The sequence below is a fragment of the Cydia strobilella genome, chromosome 6 (genome assembly GCF_947568885.1).
Source record: "Cydia strobilella chromosome 6, ilCydStro3.1, whole genome shotgun sequence".
NCBI lineage: Eukaryota > Metazoa > Arthropoda > Insecta > Lepidoptera > Tortricidae > Cydia > Cydia strobilella.
In genome coordinates, this window is record NC_086046.1 from 6919760 (window position 1) to 6938920 (window position 19161).

The following is a 19161-nucleotide window of genomic DNA, read 5'->3' on the forward strand; positions in this document are numbered from 1 at the left end:
TCTCTTATCTGGAAGTGACCATTTCTTACGTTGTGTGTGTGTTTTTTTTTTGTAATCTGTCCTTACTTTATTATTACTTTAAATGCGATTAAAATATTTACTTAATATGTTTCTGAGAAATTAAACGATTTCTTTTAACAAGCACCCGGAAAAATATTACTACTTAATGTTTATGTTTATTAGATGGGGTCCCTTTGTTTGACATAATTATAGAAAGTCATAAAGGCCTAGGGGGAGTGATCCTGCCTGTGAAGCCGATGGTCCTGGGTTCGAATCACGGTAAGGGCATATATTTGTGTGATGAGCACAGATATTTGTTCCTGAGTCATGGGTGTATTTATATATTATGATTGTCATATTATTATATTAGTCATAATTCTGAAACCGTTACCTTTTCAGGATTTCCTCAGGTGATAACTACAGATAGGTTAGGTTAGGTTTGTTTTATGGCAATCCTGAAAAGTTACGCGTTTCTAAAAAAAGTGGACAAACAATATATTATGACTTTAAACTATATGGGAAACAAAAGAGACCCTTATTAGATACAGTCGAAGGCAAAAATATCGATCCAGACAAATGACTCAAAAATATGTGAACAGGACTTTATTGTCTAAGGTGTAAGAGCGTACACATATTTTTGAAACTTTGGAAATGTATATATATTTATGCCCTTGGTTAGATTAGATTAGATTAGATTAGATTAGATTAGATATATGTATTTATTTCTTAAAGAAAAAGGCACAGTATATTAGAAAAACCGGCCAAGTGCGAGTCGGATTCGCGCACCGAGGGTTCCGTACTTTTTAGTTGTTATAGCGGCAACAGAAATACATCATCTGTGAAAATTTCAACTGTCTAGCTATCACGGTTCATGAGATACAGCCTGGTGACAGACAGACAGACGGAGAGCGCAGTCTTAGTAATAGGGTCCCGTTTTTACCCTTTGGGTACGGAACCCTAAAAAGGGATAAAACAAAGGCTTTCACTAAAAGATCGTCTACTTAACATTAGAACAGTGTGTGACTTGACTGTACATCAAAGAAACAATTCTGTACAAGTAATGAATTTTTGGGAAAGTCGCTTCACGAATCCGTGACAAAGGCCTCCGTCCATATTGGATGCGTTGAAGTGCGTTATTATGCTTCTACGAGAGTACGGCGGGCACAGGCGGAGGCACGGCCCGGCGGCGGCGGCACACTCGCCGCCGGACCGCCCGGCGCCGCGCACGTATCGCCGCATGCGAGCACGCAACTTACGCGCCTCCAGTGACAAACTCGAAACATGTGCTAAGTGACCACTCCAAAATGAAGGGCCGACATCAATTCCGACGCAGGTTCAGCTTGCAACCGTCATTTTTAAAGGAAGAACACGAAGACGAAAGGAGGCCCCACAGGTATCTTTGAAAATTTGTTTATGTAAATGTGTTACACGCCGTAGAGGTATCTACGGCGCCTCGTAGCGCGTACACGTTTTGTTTGAGCGCGACGGCGCGAGATTAAAACTTTGGACGTTTAAGAAACTTAATACCCCTATTAAATATTATATGCAACACGCTTGCTACTTGATCCCCGCGAAGTTGGCAGCGTAGTTGAATGAGAATGTTTGTACTTTGCTAATATTTTATCCGCCTTTTTCCGCGTGGCTACTGTTATTATTTTTCACGTTGTAGTTAATAGTTTCTAGAGTTAGGCCAAGAAAAGTCTGCAACGATTTTTATAGCATACGCAGTGCAAGTGTTATTTATACGTCATAATTTCATAGAAGTTTGACGTTTAAAATAACACTTGCACTGCGTGTGCAATCAAAATCGTTGGGCGACGACATAACAGCGTGGCTACGTTGCGTCGTCTGACTTGGTGTAGGATTCGGCAAGTTGCCCCGGAACCGGCGAAATACCACACCCTTCGGCTAGAAGTCCGCGCTTGCGATGGTGTCCTGCCGGGCTAGCACATGATTGGCGCGAGAGTATCTCGCCGCAACATAGACTACCCGTCCCCCTTTCATTAATACAGTTAGTAAAAGAGGGATAGTCAAACTCGCGGCGAGATACTGTCGCGTCAATCGTCAATCGCTAGGCCTACTGCAGCGGCAGCGGCACGTGCAGTCGTGCACCACAAATGAACTGAAGGGCACATAGTAAGGCGAATGTAGCTGGTGCACCCTCAGCGTACATACATATACGAAGAGGTTGAAGAGATGTGGTTACCGACATTCATTTTGCTAAGCCTGTAGTCCTTTAAGGCAGTGGAGGACGTGATCATTGTGCAGGCTCGTCTTTGAGGGTCGTTCGTTATCAGACAATTTTCTTCAATTTCACGTCGTCCGAAATAAATGCGTAATGCTTAACGTTTTCCCATTGCCCCACTTACTTTGAAATTTGACGTAGATTTTACGATTAATTTCACGGCGTTTCTTTAACAAGAGTCTCTCGATAATTGTGCTTTCAGCTTTTTTTTCGTTTTAGAATAAATGCCCTATTTCACTGAGTAACTATAGAAGGATTTTTGGGGCTACTTTAGTACTAGGATATCATCTTTCACTGTGCTTATTCAGAGCTAAAACAATTAGACTTTTGAGAAATTTTAGTTAAAAAAACAAAATGCTAATGCAAAATAGGGTCTAAAATTAAAAAAAGTTGATATGAATCATTCCAATTATTTTTTCTACAAATTACCTAAACAAATATGATTCATTAAATAAAACTATGAAAACTGATTATATCGCGTATAATGAATTTATAATACATGCCGACGTTTCGAACCCTGCGGACAGCGTTCGGGGTCAACGGATGACTCAGGAAAAACTACAAAGTGCAAAAATACCCACATACAAAAAATAATGAACAATCATAGACTATAAACTTTAAGGCTGGTTGTACATGCAAAATCGGTTCATAAGGCTAGTGTAAGGTAACAGGCATGTGAAATTTAAAATTAAAATAATATAATTAATTGCATTTTAAGCAACATAAACTTTTTTTTTCTACTCCAGCTGCGGTATCATGGTCGCATTTTTATCACCATGTCATGCCATGCGTCACTTTCGCACTTACATATTTGTTAGAACGTGACAGGCATGGTGACAAATGATAAAGAGCCGACCATCTAAGCCCTACAGCAATCTTATTTGTAGATTAATTGAGATCGAAATCAACTTCATAAGAAGCGAGGCGCACGGGGCCCCGGCGCAGTGTTATAAGGATCCTTACAGCAGTAGTGTTCTTAGGGATATTCATACAATATTATTACATTATGCAACTGTTGTTTTTTTTTTCACTTCTAGGCAAAGATCTACAAAGTAATTTACTTTGATTTAATTTTTAACTTAAGGCGTTTGTCGCTGTCTTAGAAAAAATGTGTTAATATCTATAAAAAGGGACCTTATTGTCGATGGCGCCATAATTAACGATGCTCCGGTATAAAAACAATGCAGCGCAACGCTGTGCGGCGTACGCGCCATCGACAATAAGGTCCCTTTTCATAGAAAATGCCCCAAATATTGTGTGCAACGGTACATAATTAGGTCTTTCTCGTTTCTCTCAACTTCGTTTCGTTTTGTTACTTCGGCCCTTGAATTTTAAGAACCCTTATTATGTACCTGTTGCACAAAATACTTTTTAAAGTAAAGTAAAAGTATACATACATAATAAGGGTAGGCGTCAGTAGATAGTTATCTACATACACACGAATTTAATATGGACAAAAGCACATTTTGCACCCGAAATACGTATTTGAGTATAATGGGATAGTTATAAAACATATGATTAGTATTGGCTGTTTATTTTGCTTTTTCTGTAACTACCAATAGGCGGACTAATCGGCCTTTTTTGCCGACTAATTGCCGACTACAAATGTGGCCGGATAGTCGGCTTTCCCGACTAGTCGGTACATCCCTAGTAGAAACTTTATCGCAAAGACATACTTAAGCGATATCTTTTTATTTATTTATATATATTTAAATTTACAACTTACTAAACATTTACATTCTCGCCAAATTGCAACATTTGATGGCGAGATGAGATGGAGAGATCTATCTGCTTAATTCATACCCTTCCTAAAAGCACTTTTTTACATTCCAACTATAGTACCACTACTAGGTAGTTCAGTTTACCATAAGCCATCTCCCATAGCAGTCTGACACTTTCATAATCCATTATTTTTTTTGTTTCTGAACGAGAGGGCTTCACTACTGTTTTCGTAAATAAGTTTGCTTACATGAACCTTATACAAGTTTATGAGCAGAGAACTCCTGTGTTCGAAAGACACTGAATGTGAAACACTCACCAGGGCCGGACTGCATAATAAAGTACCTACAAGCTAATATTATTAGTGATTTTACATACAAAATCTGTGATATTGCGAAACTTATTGCATCTTGCTCATATAGTCTTAGCGATATCAAAGAGGATATAATAAGATAGAGCGGTACTGTCATAGTAAATTTTGTAACCACTGTAAATTCACTGCCATCTATAGACATACTTTAAAACTAAAAATGAAGATTTCTAAAATTACGTTAAAATATATTTAAATATGGATAAATGATTTTTTTATTTGCATTAATTATTTTTATATGATTTCGACCCATGTTCTTTAACGGATATGCGTTAAAATTATAAATAACAAACGAAACCGTCAACGCCCTCTATACGAGAGTTGGCCAAAGCTAGTGGCGCCATCTGATCGAGAATCAAATTTTCGAGGCACGTTTTTTCCTCAGACTGTATCCATCTATTACGGAGTTATATTTATCTTTGGTAAAGAGCGAGATAAATTCGCAAGTACTATTGCAGATTTCTTTAAATTCCGCCTATGTAATCGTAAAGGTTTGGATTTATTGTGTAACAGGTTCTACACATGACATGATGGGAGTCATAAACTAAAGCCTAAGAAAGGTCACGTAAAATAATCACGTATCGTATTTTTGCCAGGAATAGTTCCGTTAGACACGTTCAGCGTATCAGCATTCGGTGAAAAGATACATTACGTGCGATTTACAAGCCGTGCAAATTGGAAAAGGGGTTCTGGTTGATCCTTTTCATCTCACAATGCCGGTAAAGTCTACATATAATAATATTGTTGAATAACAAAGATAAGAGAATCTGTCTAATTTAAGTAGGGAAAACCGGAGTTAAATGGAACCACTTTAGGAATGAAATGTCAAAATGAGTTGAGTAGTGGGTACCTACGGATAAAACAATTAAAATAATATGTTATTACTGATTGTTGCATATTATAATGAAGTTATATTTACATATATTTATTAAATATTTTCATTTGCTGTTGGTTTCGAGGATGTACGTACTTTACTGTATATAACAAATTTAGTTTTTTATTTGTTTATCATAAATGCATTATTGTAAAATAGTAGTAATCTAATTGAAATGTTTTTTAATCCGAATACGACATTAATCCGAATACGGCGGTAATGTAATGCCAATGTTTTAGTAGCGCCACAATGGCCACAATGCAAAAATAAATATGGAGTGAGCCGCGCCTGGAAATTCTACAATCCACCAACAGTGATTAGGTCAACTTGGTTACTTTGTTTTATGGTACGTGTATATTGCGACGAAACATGTTTTTTTTAATGCAAAAGTCACTAATAAAATTGTTTTGTTTGTTCCCTAGTTGGTACTCTCTCGCAATACCCTTAATCCAGTAAAGGATTCATATAGATAGGAGGTGCAAGCATACACTGCTCGCCCTTAGAGTTAGTCAAAGGCGCCTTTCAAAGATAGCAGACACCAGAGAACTTGGGACGGGTACCGCCGTGGCCGGGTGGTCTAGTGGTCAGGACGCGGGTTCGATTCCCGTCTCGGCCACCGGTGGACTAGGTCACTTTTTCTTTAGTGTATGATATCTATTTCAGTTTATAAAGTCACTTAATCAAGCGTGACACGGTTTTACTACCAGAGCTTGTGTATCAGCAAAAAAATATAGTGCTTTGATCAGTTCAATCATATCTTGCATTGTCATTCCCCATTTGATGGAGAACAACACGCCAAGTTTGCGTGATGCGTCAGTGGCTCAACGAACTAGCCTTTTATGTTCTTAATAAAGCTGCCGACAACGCACCTCCTTTCAGCGACTTTTGATTATTGCCCTTTCATGCAGAATTAATGATTTTTTTAAAGGCGTCCGAGCTTCGACCGACGTAGGGCAATCCCTGTCAAGGTTTTGTCTCAAATTAGAATATCCACGTGTAAATTAATATACTTTTTTTCCTTTTCGGCGGAAAATGACATTTTGTTGTTTGAGCATTTTCATTTAAAACTGGACCATCAACGGGTCGTTAACGACCGTTACAAACGAGGTATAAATGCTTTGTAAAACTTAAATAAATATGCCTGTAGGCGTATTATGGATGGCTTTATCCACGTGATAAAATAACTGTCACTTTTTAACACAGCGGGATAGAAAGTGACGGACACCGTTTTATCATGCTGTCACGTAGACAAGAACAACCATCATATCCGTACTGATTTAATAAACTATCAAAAGGACTGTATTAAAAAGTTATTTAAGTATTTTAAACATGAAATTTCAAAATTAAAACACAGAACTGTAAACATAAAACCGCTCGCATACATAATCAAATATACTATAGCCCTTAGTTAGCTCCTAGTCATTAATTTGCATGTTAATTTGTTTTGTAATTGTACTCTAACATTATTTTTATTAGCTATGTAAGTTACTAACACATATGGGTGTATTATGCTAGAAATAAATGATAATTTAATTTAATTTTAATTTTTTAATTTTACCTAGTAACTTACTTACCCTCGGAAAATCTGACACACCGTAAAGATGTTCTAAAAAGTTATTATAAATCGCGACTACGTCCTAGACAGACTTAGATAATATAGTCATCGCAAAAATCGCATAGTATTTTTTTTAACCCTCTTAAGACTAAAAGTAAATAAACTTAATACATCTCAAGTTGAAACCATTCATGACAATATTAAATATATTAATAACGGGTCACTCTCGTATTTACTACACCGACAACTTTCGACTTAAAATACGTGAGTAATCTGTTATTTTATAATAATGTTAGCAATTTATGTCTTGAGTTCGAGTAATGACGACGCATTACACGTTTTGAGTTCTCATTACATATTAACCAATTTGAAACCCTGTATCAAGTTAAATTGAATTTCACTCTCGCGGCTTATTGTCGTTAAGAACGATTTGGTTTACTTTTGTCAAAACCACATCAATACTTCATATGAATATTTGAGCAAACATTAATAATTCAGTTCGTAGGTAAGTATATTTAAGAACAATAAATGAAGTAAAGCCTTATGTCATTCCCACGATTAATTCAATAAGACTTAATGAATCAACACCTTACACTGGCTTTTACGGCTGTTATGTATGTGAGATGAGGTAGATATAGACACAGTTGGCAAATTCTGATAATGTTGTAGAAATGTTAGTATTTAAATGTGAAAAATGATTTGTACATAGGTACAAATTGATGACGATTTAATGTAGTTTTGCTCTCGTTTGCCCATAAAACTCACTTTGTAGCGAGATGCGCTGAGATTTTTATGGTATAATCCGACTCGTCGAGCTCAAAGTAAGAAAGCATACAACTTGTCATGCACTTAGCTTGCGTAGGTAAGAAACAAATAGAAGGGGAAGCAACCTGTCAAGCGGGTATTTCCCACATTTCTTTCCACTTTTGTGTCCCATTTTGCTGTTTTTCATTGTTCAAGTTACAACAAAACTACCAATGAATAATATACTATTTATGTCTATAATACTTGCCTTGAAAGTATGTCCTTTTTTCCAAAAACAATGAAAAACTGGAAAATCCAAAATAAAAGTGGAAAGGAGGAAGCATCCACTTCATAAGTTGCTTTCCCTTAAGTTTTTTCTTACCTACATAAGGCTAAGGCGTGACAAGTTTCAGGCTTTCTTCCGGGTGGGACTATACTTTTGAAATTTGTTAGAGAAATGGGCCGGACTGTTCCCTTACTTAGTTATAAAATATACGCCAGGAGGAACTATAAAAAACAATACTGCGACCCAACCCGTTTACCAATTAGGATACAGGCAGTCGGCTCTGATTTAGCGCGCCTCAGGGCCGCATCTAGGTGTGAGTCAGGAGCATGGCTTCATGCATTACTTTCCCCCCAGTTAGGCACGCTGCTGGATAATGATTCTTTAAGGATTTCGGCTACCTTACGATTGGGTTCGAAGGTTTGCGAGGTGCATAGGTAGTCCGCAGGGCTTTGGTCTCAGCCAACGTTCCCTGCGTCCTGGAGCCTCCGGGTTTGTGCCGTTCGGACGGCAAAACGCCAGATGGTCTTACGTTGGTTCCTTGGCAGAAGGGTCGGTGCCTCTTATGGGACGCAACGTGTTTTAGCACTTTTGCCCGTTCCATCTGAATCACACCATCAGTACTACTGGTTCGGAGTATGCGGCCAAACAGAAGCATATAAAGTACTCTGCCTTGGAACCAACGTATGATTTCATACCGGTGGCGGTGGAGACTGCAGGATCTTGGGGTGCGGAGGCTAAGGAGTTTGTGTGGCAATTGGGTCGGCGACTAAGAGAAAGGGGTTGCGATCCTCGCTCCGGATTGTATCTGGTCTAACAGATCTCCTTGGCAATTTAACGGGGCAACGCTGCCAGTGTCATGGGGACTTTTGGGCCGGCTACGGTCCGAAGTGGGGACGGCCTAGTTTAATTTAGTTTTTAAGATTGACAAAGCCTGTTGCGGATTATATCATTTGGTAGTAGATGACGAAGACTGTAGCTGATTTGTTGTTGTAAGCACTTGACGAAGCCTGCGTTGCTGATCATGAACTATGTATATTTGCTACTATTGGACACTAAAATACACAGAAATAAAATAAAAATAAAAATTAGGATATTTAGGACTTGAAACGTCAGCATGAATAAAACGAGTTAGAGCATTCAAATGATAAGTAATAAGAGATGAACGAAATAAGTACAAAGAGAGATATTTAATGGCCAGTCGGCATCGGGCGGAGAACCTAAGCACCACGCAAAAGGTTTTTAAGGCAACTTCAAATTTCAATGCATTCTTTCATAAAAGATTTCCCTAAAAACAAATATTTGATCATTTTGTGCGCGTTTCAAATAGTACGTGTTAGTTACGTAAAGAATTTTTAAAATTGTTTTAAATTTATTAAATCACATTTACAAACGGGTCTATCGCGAATTTATTTTGTTACCTTTATTTACCGACGTTTCGACACAGGTTTCACTGGTCGTGGTCGCGGCTAACTGACGTCCCAGCAAAATGCTAAATACTTGATAAATGCTTGTGTTAAATTTGCTGTATATTGCACTGTACGTCTTGCATCTACCGTGGAAGTTTACAACTTTGCCCTTTCAACATAACTTTGCCCACCACGTCACAGATATCTGTAGAGACATTTGCGGAAGATTTTCTAGCTCTCCGAAGGTTATTTTGAACTGTGTATTTTTATTTGAATAATGAAGACAATATTAAATCATTTTACGGTTTAGACTCACTTGTTTTAGTCACTCGCGCGACATGTTTCGGAGAGCGTAGGTCTCCTTTCACAAGCACTAATAGTGCGAGCAGCGTTCACGCGTACTGTACGCAATAAACGGTCGTCGTGAACGCTGCTCGCACTATTAGTGCTTGAGAAAGGAGACCTACGCTATCCGAAACATGTCGCGCGAGTGACTAAAACAAGTGAGTCTAAACCGTAAAATGATTTAATGTTAGTATGTCTCACAACAGTTTAAATTCGATTAATGAAGACAACTCTTATTTAGCTACTGTTATCGTTCCATTTACAAGGCGACGCCCCCTACCGGCGGTGTAAGCAATAAGTACTTTTTTTGTGTGGGTTCATAAAACATCTACTGAAATTGCCTACTATCCTGCCAACGCTTTCGTAGAATGCGAGTTTAAAAGATCCTCATTAGTGCGTAACTACTTGTGCGTAGGCACTTGTGTTTGAATAAAAATTTGTTCTGATCTATTTTTACAAGCCCGTATATATCCAATGTTTCAGTTTTTTCATAGTAGTAACTTGAAAAAATAATGAATGTATTTTTATGTGTCTTTTTATTTATTTTCGTTATTGGGGAAAAAACAGATACAGGCCAATAAGATTTAGAGGCCACGTTATAAAAGTACATATAGCATACATACATCCTAAGACAATTCCCACTAGGAGGTCAAACAGTAGTTTTAGGATAGCATTGTGATCGGAACTAAATACACAGACATACACTATATATAAACCACTACACACACTACACACACTATATGTATTTGTATAAATTGTGTGTAAATAATAGCTAGTAATAATTTATAATTTTTATTTGTCATTTAATTTTTATTTTATTTATTTGTAATTGAATTTCTACTTTAAATTGTAATTTTTATTTGTAATTTTAATGTGTGTATGGACTGACTCGTCTGAAATAAAAGCATTTTTTATTATATACTTACACTAAAATTTAACAATATCTTTTTAGGGTTCCGTACCCAAAGGGTAAAAACGGGACCCTAGCACTAAGACTCAGCTGTCTGTCTGTTTGTATGTCTGTCTGTCCGTCTGTCACCAGCGGCCGTAGCACGGTCGCATTTTTATCCCTTGTCACCATGCCTGTCACGTTCTAACAAGTATGTAAGTGCGAAAGTGATGGGAGCTATTATTGCTTAATAATTATTATTATTGCTTATGTTAGGATGGTAGTTTCAAATTCAAGTTATACTTTTATGAACACTAAATTATACACTAAAATCACTACACCTTATAAAACAAAGTCCCCCGCCGCGTTTATCTGTGTTCGCTATAAACTCAAAAACTACTAAATGGATTTTCATGCGGTTTTCACCTATCAATAGAGTGAGGCTTGAGGTAGGTTTAAGTGTATAATTTGTAACGGTTTTGTGTAACCCGTGCGAAGTCGGGGCGGTTCGCTAGTTTATAATATAATATTCATATCTGCACATCTAAGTAGGTCAATGACCCCGCTAGCCGTTTTGTGTTAGTTCGACAAATTGGCGAGAGGCCAAAACAGGGCGTGCAGTCGAGATTATAGTGCGTGGTTTTGTAACCGAGCTCAGCCAAAACTTGTTTGAATCAAAAGTTGGCTTGGAAAACTTCGGATATTGTGACAGGCATTTTAAATGCATTGCGAGTGCGTTGCTCAATTTATTATTGAACTCTCTTAATTTACGAAAGTGTCCGCGTGAGAAATTTGTTCTCAATACATTTTCAAGCTGACAGCGACTATTTTGAGAAATTCGCTTATCGTATTTGCTTGCGGTTAGACAATTCTTAAAATCTAACCCCCTTATTCATAAAACTTTACGGACCTAATTTAGTTAAATTATGTTTTATCCCTTCCTTACAAATACATAAGTCAAAATGACAGATAAAGACAAACGACTTCATAGCTAATTCAGGCCAGTAACGCATTTATGAATAACGCCAGAATTATATACTTCTAATATGAATTGACGTAGAGGCACCAATGACCGACAAGAACCAATAACCGACACTTTTTGTTTTTGACCTAAGATAATACCGCCACGACCACGACCCAGAAATCATCCTGTATAATGGGTTTTATAGAAAAGTTATATTTAATTTAGGTTTTAAGTAGTTTTATTTCTTATTTCATAGGATTTTAATTAGAGAAAACGGTAAACCGTTACAAATTTACTGCAAACAAGCTGTTGACTACTCTACATTTAAAGCCTATTGTGCCCATATGACCGTATTGCAGGCCCCTAACAGATTGTCCACCTTATATCACACCCTAATACAGTATATACTTATTTATTAAATTTCGATACCGCTGCGGCTCTCAGAGTTTCATCCTCGTAGCAACGTACGCTACACATCATGAAACGTAGCCATGCTACAAAATTATGTACTACGAAGATACAATGTCAACAATTTTGATTATAAGGAACTTATAATAAACATGACATGTATAGGTATAGGTACCTTAAGTTATCGTCGCAACTTAAGACTTTATCTTAACCCTGTATTGTACCAACAGTAAAAGTAAGCAGCAAGTAATTTGAACTTTAAATATTTAAAAAAAACTATCGCGTTTTTTCAACCACGCTACTTCAAAAGAAATCATTTCCATTAAACCAGCTAAACATAAAGACATTCCTTTCGGCCCGCGCTAAATTTACAGAGATCAAACTCGGCGACTTCTGGCTTCCCAAAGGTCAAAGGATGTAAGGTAACTTTACTATTGAGCTAAACATTTTTTAATGGCGTCCTCAACCCGTTCCATTATCGTTCCACACGACTTGCTACCGACAATAATATGAGGCCACACAATGTGCTATTTTCTACCTGACGGAGTAATGACGGCGTTGCCAACCTAACAATTCGATGTAGGGATGACACGTAGGTACGTTACTTAAGTATTCGTGGAGAAGCGATTTTGGCTTGTAGTTCATTTAAATTAGCATTTTGCGGCGAATGCTCCTAAAAATAAATTTGTATTTTTGAGCAAAAAATTATGATTTTTTGTTTAAAACTTAATTCTAAAACCTAAATATTTGGATAAACTTTAAACTTTATATTTTTACTCTTGGTACAATGTCGAGGTAAGTCGACCTAAGTCACGACCTCACGACGGTAACTAGGTTTCTTATAATAAAAGTTGTTGACATGGTAATCAACTTATTAATGTTTATCTTCGTAGCACATAATTCTGTAGTATCGCTACGCTGCGTAGTGCAGCGTACGCCGCTACGAGATGAAAACACTGGCACGAGGTTCATCTTGTATCCTATTCATAAACTGCTAGGTATATGCCTCTTTTTTATTACGCCACTCTCGGATACTATAGAACATAATTTACAGTACATATGGTGCTACTTTACCGCACTAGTGTGATAATGAGCACATTACGCAACTATGTTGTTTTTTTACGCAACTGTAAAACGTTGTACGATACATGTGCGAATAGGTAATTCGCCACTCGTTTCGATTTTCCTATTATTCGCACTTGTATCGTAATGTACTAATATGTACCTAGTAAGTAACACAAAAAACATTATACAAAACTAGTTATATGACTGCTATTTAATGACTTCTGACCTAGGAGGATATAACCAAACGGAGCCGCCACGTCTGTAATTTGATGTACAAAAAAGTCTGCCGATTTTTGCGGGGGAGGGGAACGTCAAAATAGCCATGTCAGATAAACGTCAGGCCATACATTGTGTATGACCATTGGCCGACTATTATCGACAGAGGGGGAGTGCCAGTTAATGGCTACTTCGTTTGGTTGTATCCTCCTAGCTTCTGACTAACTAACATTACGATAATTTTTATTAAGATTTAAAATACTTTATTGAAATTCGCTAAAATAATTTTCAAAATTTTTAATAACTGCATCATATAGTACTGACGCCGTCAGATATATCAGAGCGGCCAAGGTGCTCAAAAAGTTCTGAACATGCATGCACTTTCACGTCTTGACAATAGAGGCTCCATTCAGATATGTCCGATATATCTGATGGCGACTGTACCTCGACACGCCATGAGGCCAATTCGAACTTATTTGATATTTTAATGATGTCTTTTAGTTATTAGTTACCGGTACTTATCTTTCGCTCGTACTTGTCCGTACAAGTATTGGCGCGAGCGAAACGAACGGGCGAATGATAACAAATCATTTTCATGTGAAACTGTATAGGTATGTTTGAATTGACATCTACCACTCATTGTTAAATTCTTAAACCATGATATCTTACTAGGTAGTTCTTTTGTACGTTGACCCACACATAGCTCAAGCTCAAGCTGTTCGCTCTTCAGTGGGTGGAGGTTGAGCGGTGAATGCATACTCAATAGCCAATAGATGTTTGTTGGCTTTCTCCTCGAAGTAAAGTATTTCTACATAAAATCAAAGTAGATGTACATATTTTTGAAAGCGGTAAATTTCCGTGCAAACGTGTACATTATAGCTGAAAAGTTCAGATTACCTATAAAAGAGACACCTGCTCTTTCTGATGAAAGTTTTTTAACGAACTGAGCATGTGTTCATAAAAAAATACAGAAATGTAGTGATTCTTTATGAATGTTTTAGATATTGATTTGAATGGTAAAACTGTTGATACTCGTCAAAAAATGTACCTAGTTATACTTCTTGTACCTACACAGTTTACACAATAAATATTTCTGATTTCTGATATACATTCTGTAAAACAATACATTTTACAGTACCTAGTCGGCTCATAAGTTCTGTCATATACATAGTATCAAATAAAATCAAAAGTTTAAGTTTATTCCGTATAATTTGTACAGCGTTTGAAAGCTTATAAACTAGAGAATCTAAATGTATAACATTTATTCAAAATGACCGCCATAATTATCTACACAGGCTTGAAGTCTTCGTGGCCAGTGAACAATGGATTCACGCACCACTTTCATGTCGATATTGGCCACTGCCGTAGCAAGAGATTTTTTCAGCGAGTCTAGATTTGCATGAGGTTTTGAGCACACCTTTTCCTCTAAATACTGCCATATTTTATAGTCTAAAGGATTAAGATCTGGGCTAGAGGAGGGCCAATCTTCATGCCGTATAAAGTCGATTTTATTGGAGGCGAGCCAGGCTTGTGTAGACTTTGCCTTATGGGCTGGAGCAGAGTCCTGCTGGAAAACCCAATGCTGGTTTAGAAACATCGTATGGGATAGTGGTTTCACAATATTAGTCAACACCGTGTCTTGGTACACTTTGGCAATAGTTTTTACTCCTTTCTCACAAAAATGCATACTAGTGACGCCCGCATAAGAAACTCCCAGCCAAACCATCACAGATGAAGGGTGATGACCTCTTTGAATACGGGGAATGCTATTAGACGCTTCTTTACTATTGCGAGCGTACACTCTATCATTTTGTTTATTACAGTTTTCTTCTATGTCAAACATTTTCTCGTCCGAAAACAGTATACAACGGTGCTTATTTTTAGCGTACTTCTTCAATAAAGCTTTAGATCTTTTAAGCCTTAAAGCTTTAAGCCGACCATTGAGAAGATGGCCAGTTTTTCGTTTATAAGCACGAAGTCTCAGGTCTTGATTAAGCACTCTTTTCACCGTGTTTTTGCTCAAACCCATCTGGAGGGCCATAACTTTTTGTTTCCTAGCGGGATTTCTGGCAATGCGTGCCCTAATTGCTTGTACAACCGCTGGAGTCCTAGCTGTACGCGGACGACCGCTTCTTTTCTTGTCATTTAAACTAGAGACCTCACTGTATCTTTCTATGGTACGATACACAAATCTTAGAGAGAATTTTAAATTTTCAAGTAGCTTAAAAATTTTAGTCGGCGAGTGACCACAACGATATAGTGCAATTATTGCGGTACGGCTATCTTTAAGCGTCCACTCCATGTTGAAGAAAACAGAAAATTGCAAAATTATACTACTCAAATATTTAATAAAGATTCGAAATTCAAATGCAGAACGGTTTTTGTTTTAGGAGTTCCAAATTTAAATTTTAAAGGCCAGTGACAGAACTTATGAGCCGACTAGGTACATATGGTGCTACTTTCTCGCACTAGTGCGTCAAATAGCACTTTTCGTGCATATGTCGAAAGTTTAAAGGGCCATATGTACTGTAAAACGTTGTACGATACACGTGCGAATAGGTAATTCGCAACTCGTGTCGATTTAAAACACTCCCTGCGGTCGTGTTTTAATTTATCGCCACTCGTTTCGAATTTCCTCTTTTCCGCACTTGTATCGTAAATAACTATTGCTGGTTCTTAAATAAATAAAAATACCATATTAAGTAAGTACTTGCAAAATGATCAGCCCTAACGGTTGTTCAAATACAATGACAGTTCACGGATCGTGGCCCCAGCCAGTCTTACAGCCCGTTGGTCCTTCAGAAACTCGTAAACCATCTCCCTAGCCGACTTCCTGCCCTGTGATATTTTTACTACATTGTACCATAATGATTTAACCAATCCAAGAGAAATGCGCTATACAGCGTGTAACAAAAATATTAGTAAGGATCCGTTTAAGGGCATATTCGGTATCGGGTTCTGATGAGAAAAACGTAAAAGTAAAAAAAATTTAACGCCAAAAAATTTTTTTTTCTGTGACGACCCCACAGGTTACATACTTAAATAGGCCTAAAAAATTTCAAGTAATATTCATTTTTCTTCTACTTTTAAATGTATCCCCACTATTTTTGTTACACCTAGTATTTAAGTTAAATACAAATTAATTTATCATAATTACACAATGAAAGAAAACTATGAAAACGGATTATATCGCGTATATTGATTTTATAATACATCCCGACGTTTCGAACCCTTTACAGCGTTCGTGGTCAACGGGGGATGTATTATAAATTCAATATACGCGATTCAATCCGTTTTCATAGTTTTATATAGAGTAACTATCGCGGTAACCGAAGACAATATTATAATTACACCAGTCAAAAAACAGAAATAAAAATGTGAAAAAAATACAACGATTAATAAATACCTAAAAACTTAAGAACAATTTAGCAATTCATCATTTAATTTAACCTATATAAATTAATTACCTATGCCCAGAACTAGTATTTACTCGTAGTCTGGACGCCGTGTGGTTACAGACTCTCCTTCCTACTGAATTTAATGAGAAGGAGGTCGAAGACGAGTCAATGGGCATATGTTAACCCATTTATTAGGTATTCAAACTCATATGCGTGATATACCTACTACTTCGTCGAAGATATTTTTAAAGGCATTTTTGCTTGCGAATTCGTGTAAGTCGTATGTTTTAGTGTAATCCTATACATATTTTTACAAGATGATTCCGGGGGTTAAACGATTCCGATGCATTAACTTTGGATGCGCATTGAAATTAAGATATCTTGCTTTCTAAATGCATTTATCTCACCATAAATCATGTTTAATCGACTAAGCACCTCTTGGAAAAAATATGGGCATAATTATATCTATCCTTCACAAACTTTCGTGCTTAAAATATGCATCTGGCTATTTAATACACTCAGGATATTTGTTTTATTCTCATCGCGTTAACCGAGATAAAATTTTAAATTACCAGAAGTACATAGGTATAACTACGATTAAAATATAAGCCTGCCTGCCTGTTGGTTTTATACCATGTAAGTAAAATAACGTAAGTAGTATAGGCACCTTTATTAAGTCAATAAAATATATTTTATTATCTTTTTTAATAATTATTTTAAGGCGCTACATTACATCGCCTATATTTCTTGAAATAGAAGCGCAGCGCGGAATCTAATCGTGTATCACTTAATGCCACTATTGACCACGAGTCATTTCCAGAAAGGTCAGTTTACTGCCTAGGGTGTGTAAATAAATTGAAGAAACATTACTTCTCCAATGCTTTTTTTTAATTCTGTAAGTACAGTCGTCATAAGATTATAGCGCAGGGACCAAATTTGAACAAAACCTTGAAGAAGACGTTAAAATGTGCATATTCAGGCATTCTGAATATACATCAAATTATTTTTATTTGCTACATATTTATAAACTTAAACATATTTCTTTAATAAAAAAAAATCTCCGCTATAAAATCATGGTACCTATCTACGAAATCTAAATAATTTTGAAAATCACAAACATGCCTTAAACTAAATATAAAATTGTTTAAAAACGTGTAATTATTGCTACAGTCAACATTTAAGTTTAGTGTAAATTATTATTCAATTTTTTTTGAATTACCTGCGTTAATAAAACCCAATTCATATTAGTTTTCTGAAGTGGTTTAATTTTAAGATCCTTACTCCCTAGCTTACCAAAATTGGTATAACTAAGCCATCCACACTTCCTGGAATATTTCGTGTCGTCCTTACCAAAATGGCGGTACCTAACAATTTTAACGAGCAGTTGGCAGTGAAAAGCCGCGTGTAACGCTATATGACACTACTATTAACGCTGATAGTGAGTGATATCTAATGGACGGGCCTTTCAGCGTCATTTGTTTCTAGTTAAAAAGCCATACGCTATTTTAAATGGGTCAGAATAAGATATAAAAGAGCACTTAAAGTTTTTGTTTTTATTTATTAACAGGGTGTATGGTTCTAACTTAGGTTATGTTTTAATCACGCGTTTAACTTTGATCTTAGTACCTATAATATATATAAGTAGTTATAATAATTTATCATTCATAACTAACAGAAACGATGCGATATGAAAATATTCTAATACCTATTTAATTTTCTAACAATTTTTATCCCATTACAACGCATGTTTAGCAATGAAAAGTGATTTCAAGCAATAAGAAAACCTAGTAACTAATGAATATTACTAAAGAGCCTCCGCATAAAAAAAAACTTATGCGCAATGGATTTAGATTGCCAAGTAAAGCTTCTTTAGTTACTTTAGATTCTTAAATAACAGGTATGTTACAGGTGGTTTTATTTTATTTATGTGTGCAGTGAAGTGTTTTTTGAACTCAAACCGTTGGGACCATTTTTACTTTTGTGTCGAGATACATTAATATTGAATAATTATCATCAATTAACGACTCGAGCACGGCTTCTAATTCTGCCGTTTATAACCACGTTAATTACTACTCACTTTATTAAATGCTCTGAAATCTTGCTAATAAAATATTAGACTTGTATATTTTGTGAAAGCTAAAAATATCTAGAAATGTAGGTTGCAAGAGTATTAAAAGAAAGAGCTGTATTCAGATGTTAGCAAAAATATGTGCAAGAACAAAAGATGCACGAATACAATTACAATTTTTTTAAGAAACACAAAATAGTGCTTCGAGTTAACCAAGACTTTCAGGAGAAAGAACTTAACAGCTTTTTGAAGAGTCGTCAAAGCATAAAGAATACAGGGGCATATGCAAGCGTCCAATTCATGGCCTAAATGACTGCTAACTTAACCAGCGACGGGTTACAGGAATCAATCACGTAATAACAAAAGGATACAAGTAAAAAAAATAATGAAAACAATAGTTTTGCAATCAACCCACACCAAAAACAGCTAGTATTAATAACCTAACGTCGGAGCTTACATGAGAAATTCGGCAATCCGAAATAACGATGTGCAGCTAGCAACATATGATATAAGACTAATGACAAGGGAAATTACACTAGTTTTTGGGAAATAAATGTGCTGTCATCGCCTATTGTAATAGAGGGGGGCCTAGAGGAAATGCCGCTCCCA

At 36.5% G+C, this 19161-nt stretch overlaps 1 protein-coding gene across 1 annotated transcript in view; it reads left to right on the forward strand.

Annotated features, from left to right (window-relative positions):
* Positions 1–1103: 1103 nt before the first annotated feature.
* LOC134742406 (ras-related protein Rap-2b) overlaps positions 1104–19161 on the forward strand; it is a 43215-nt gene continuing 25157 nt past the window's right edge. The window contains exon 1 of the mRNA XM_063675546.1: positions 1104–1393. Within this exon, the coding sequence (XP_063531616.1) occupies positions 1305–1393 (89 nt within the window). The 5' untranslated portion in view covers positions 1104–1304. The remainder of the gene's footprint in view (positions 1394–19161) is intronic.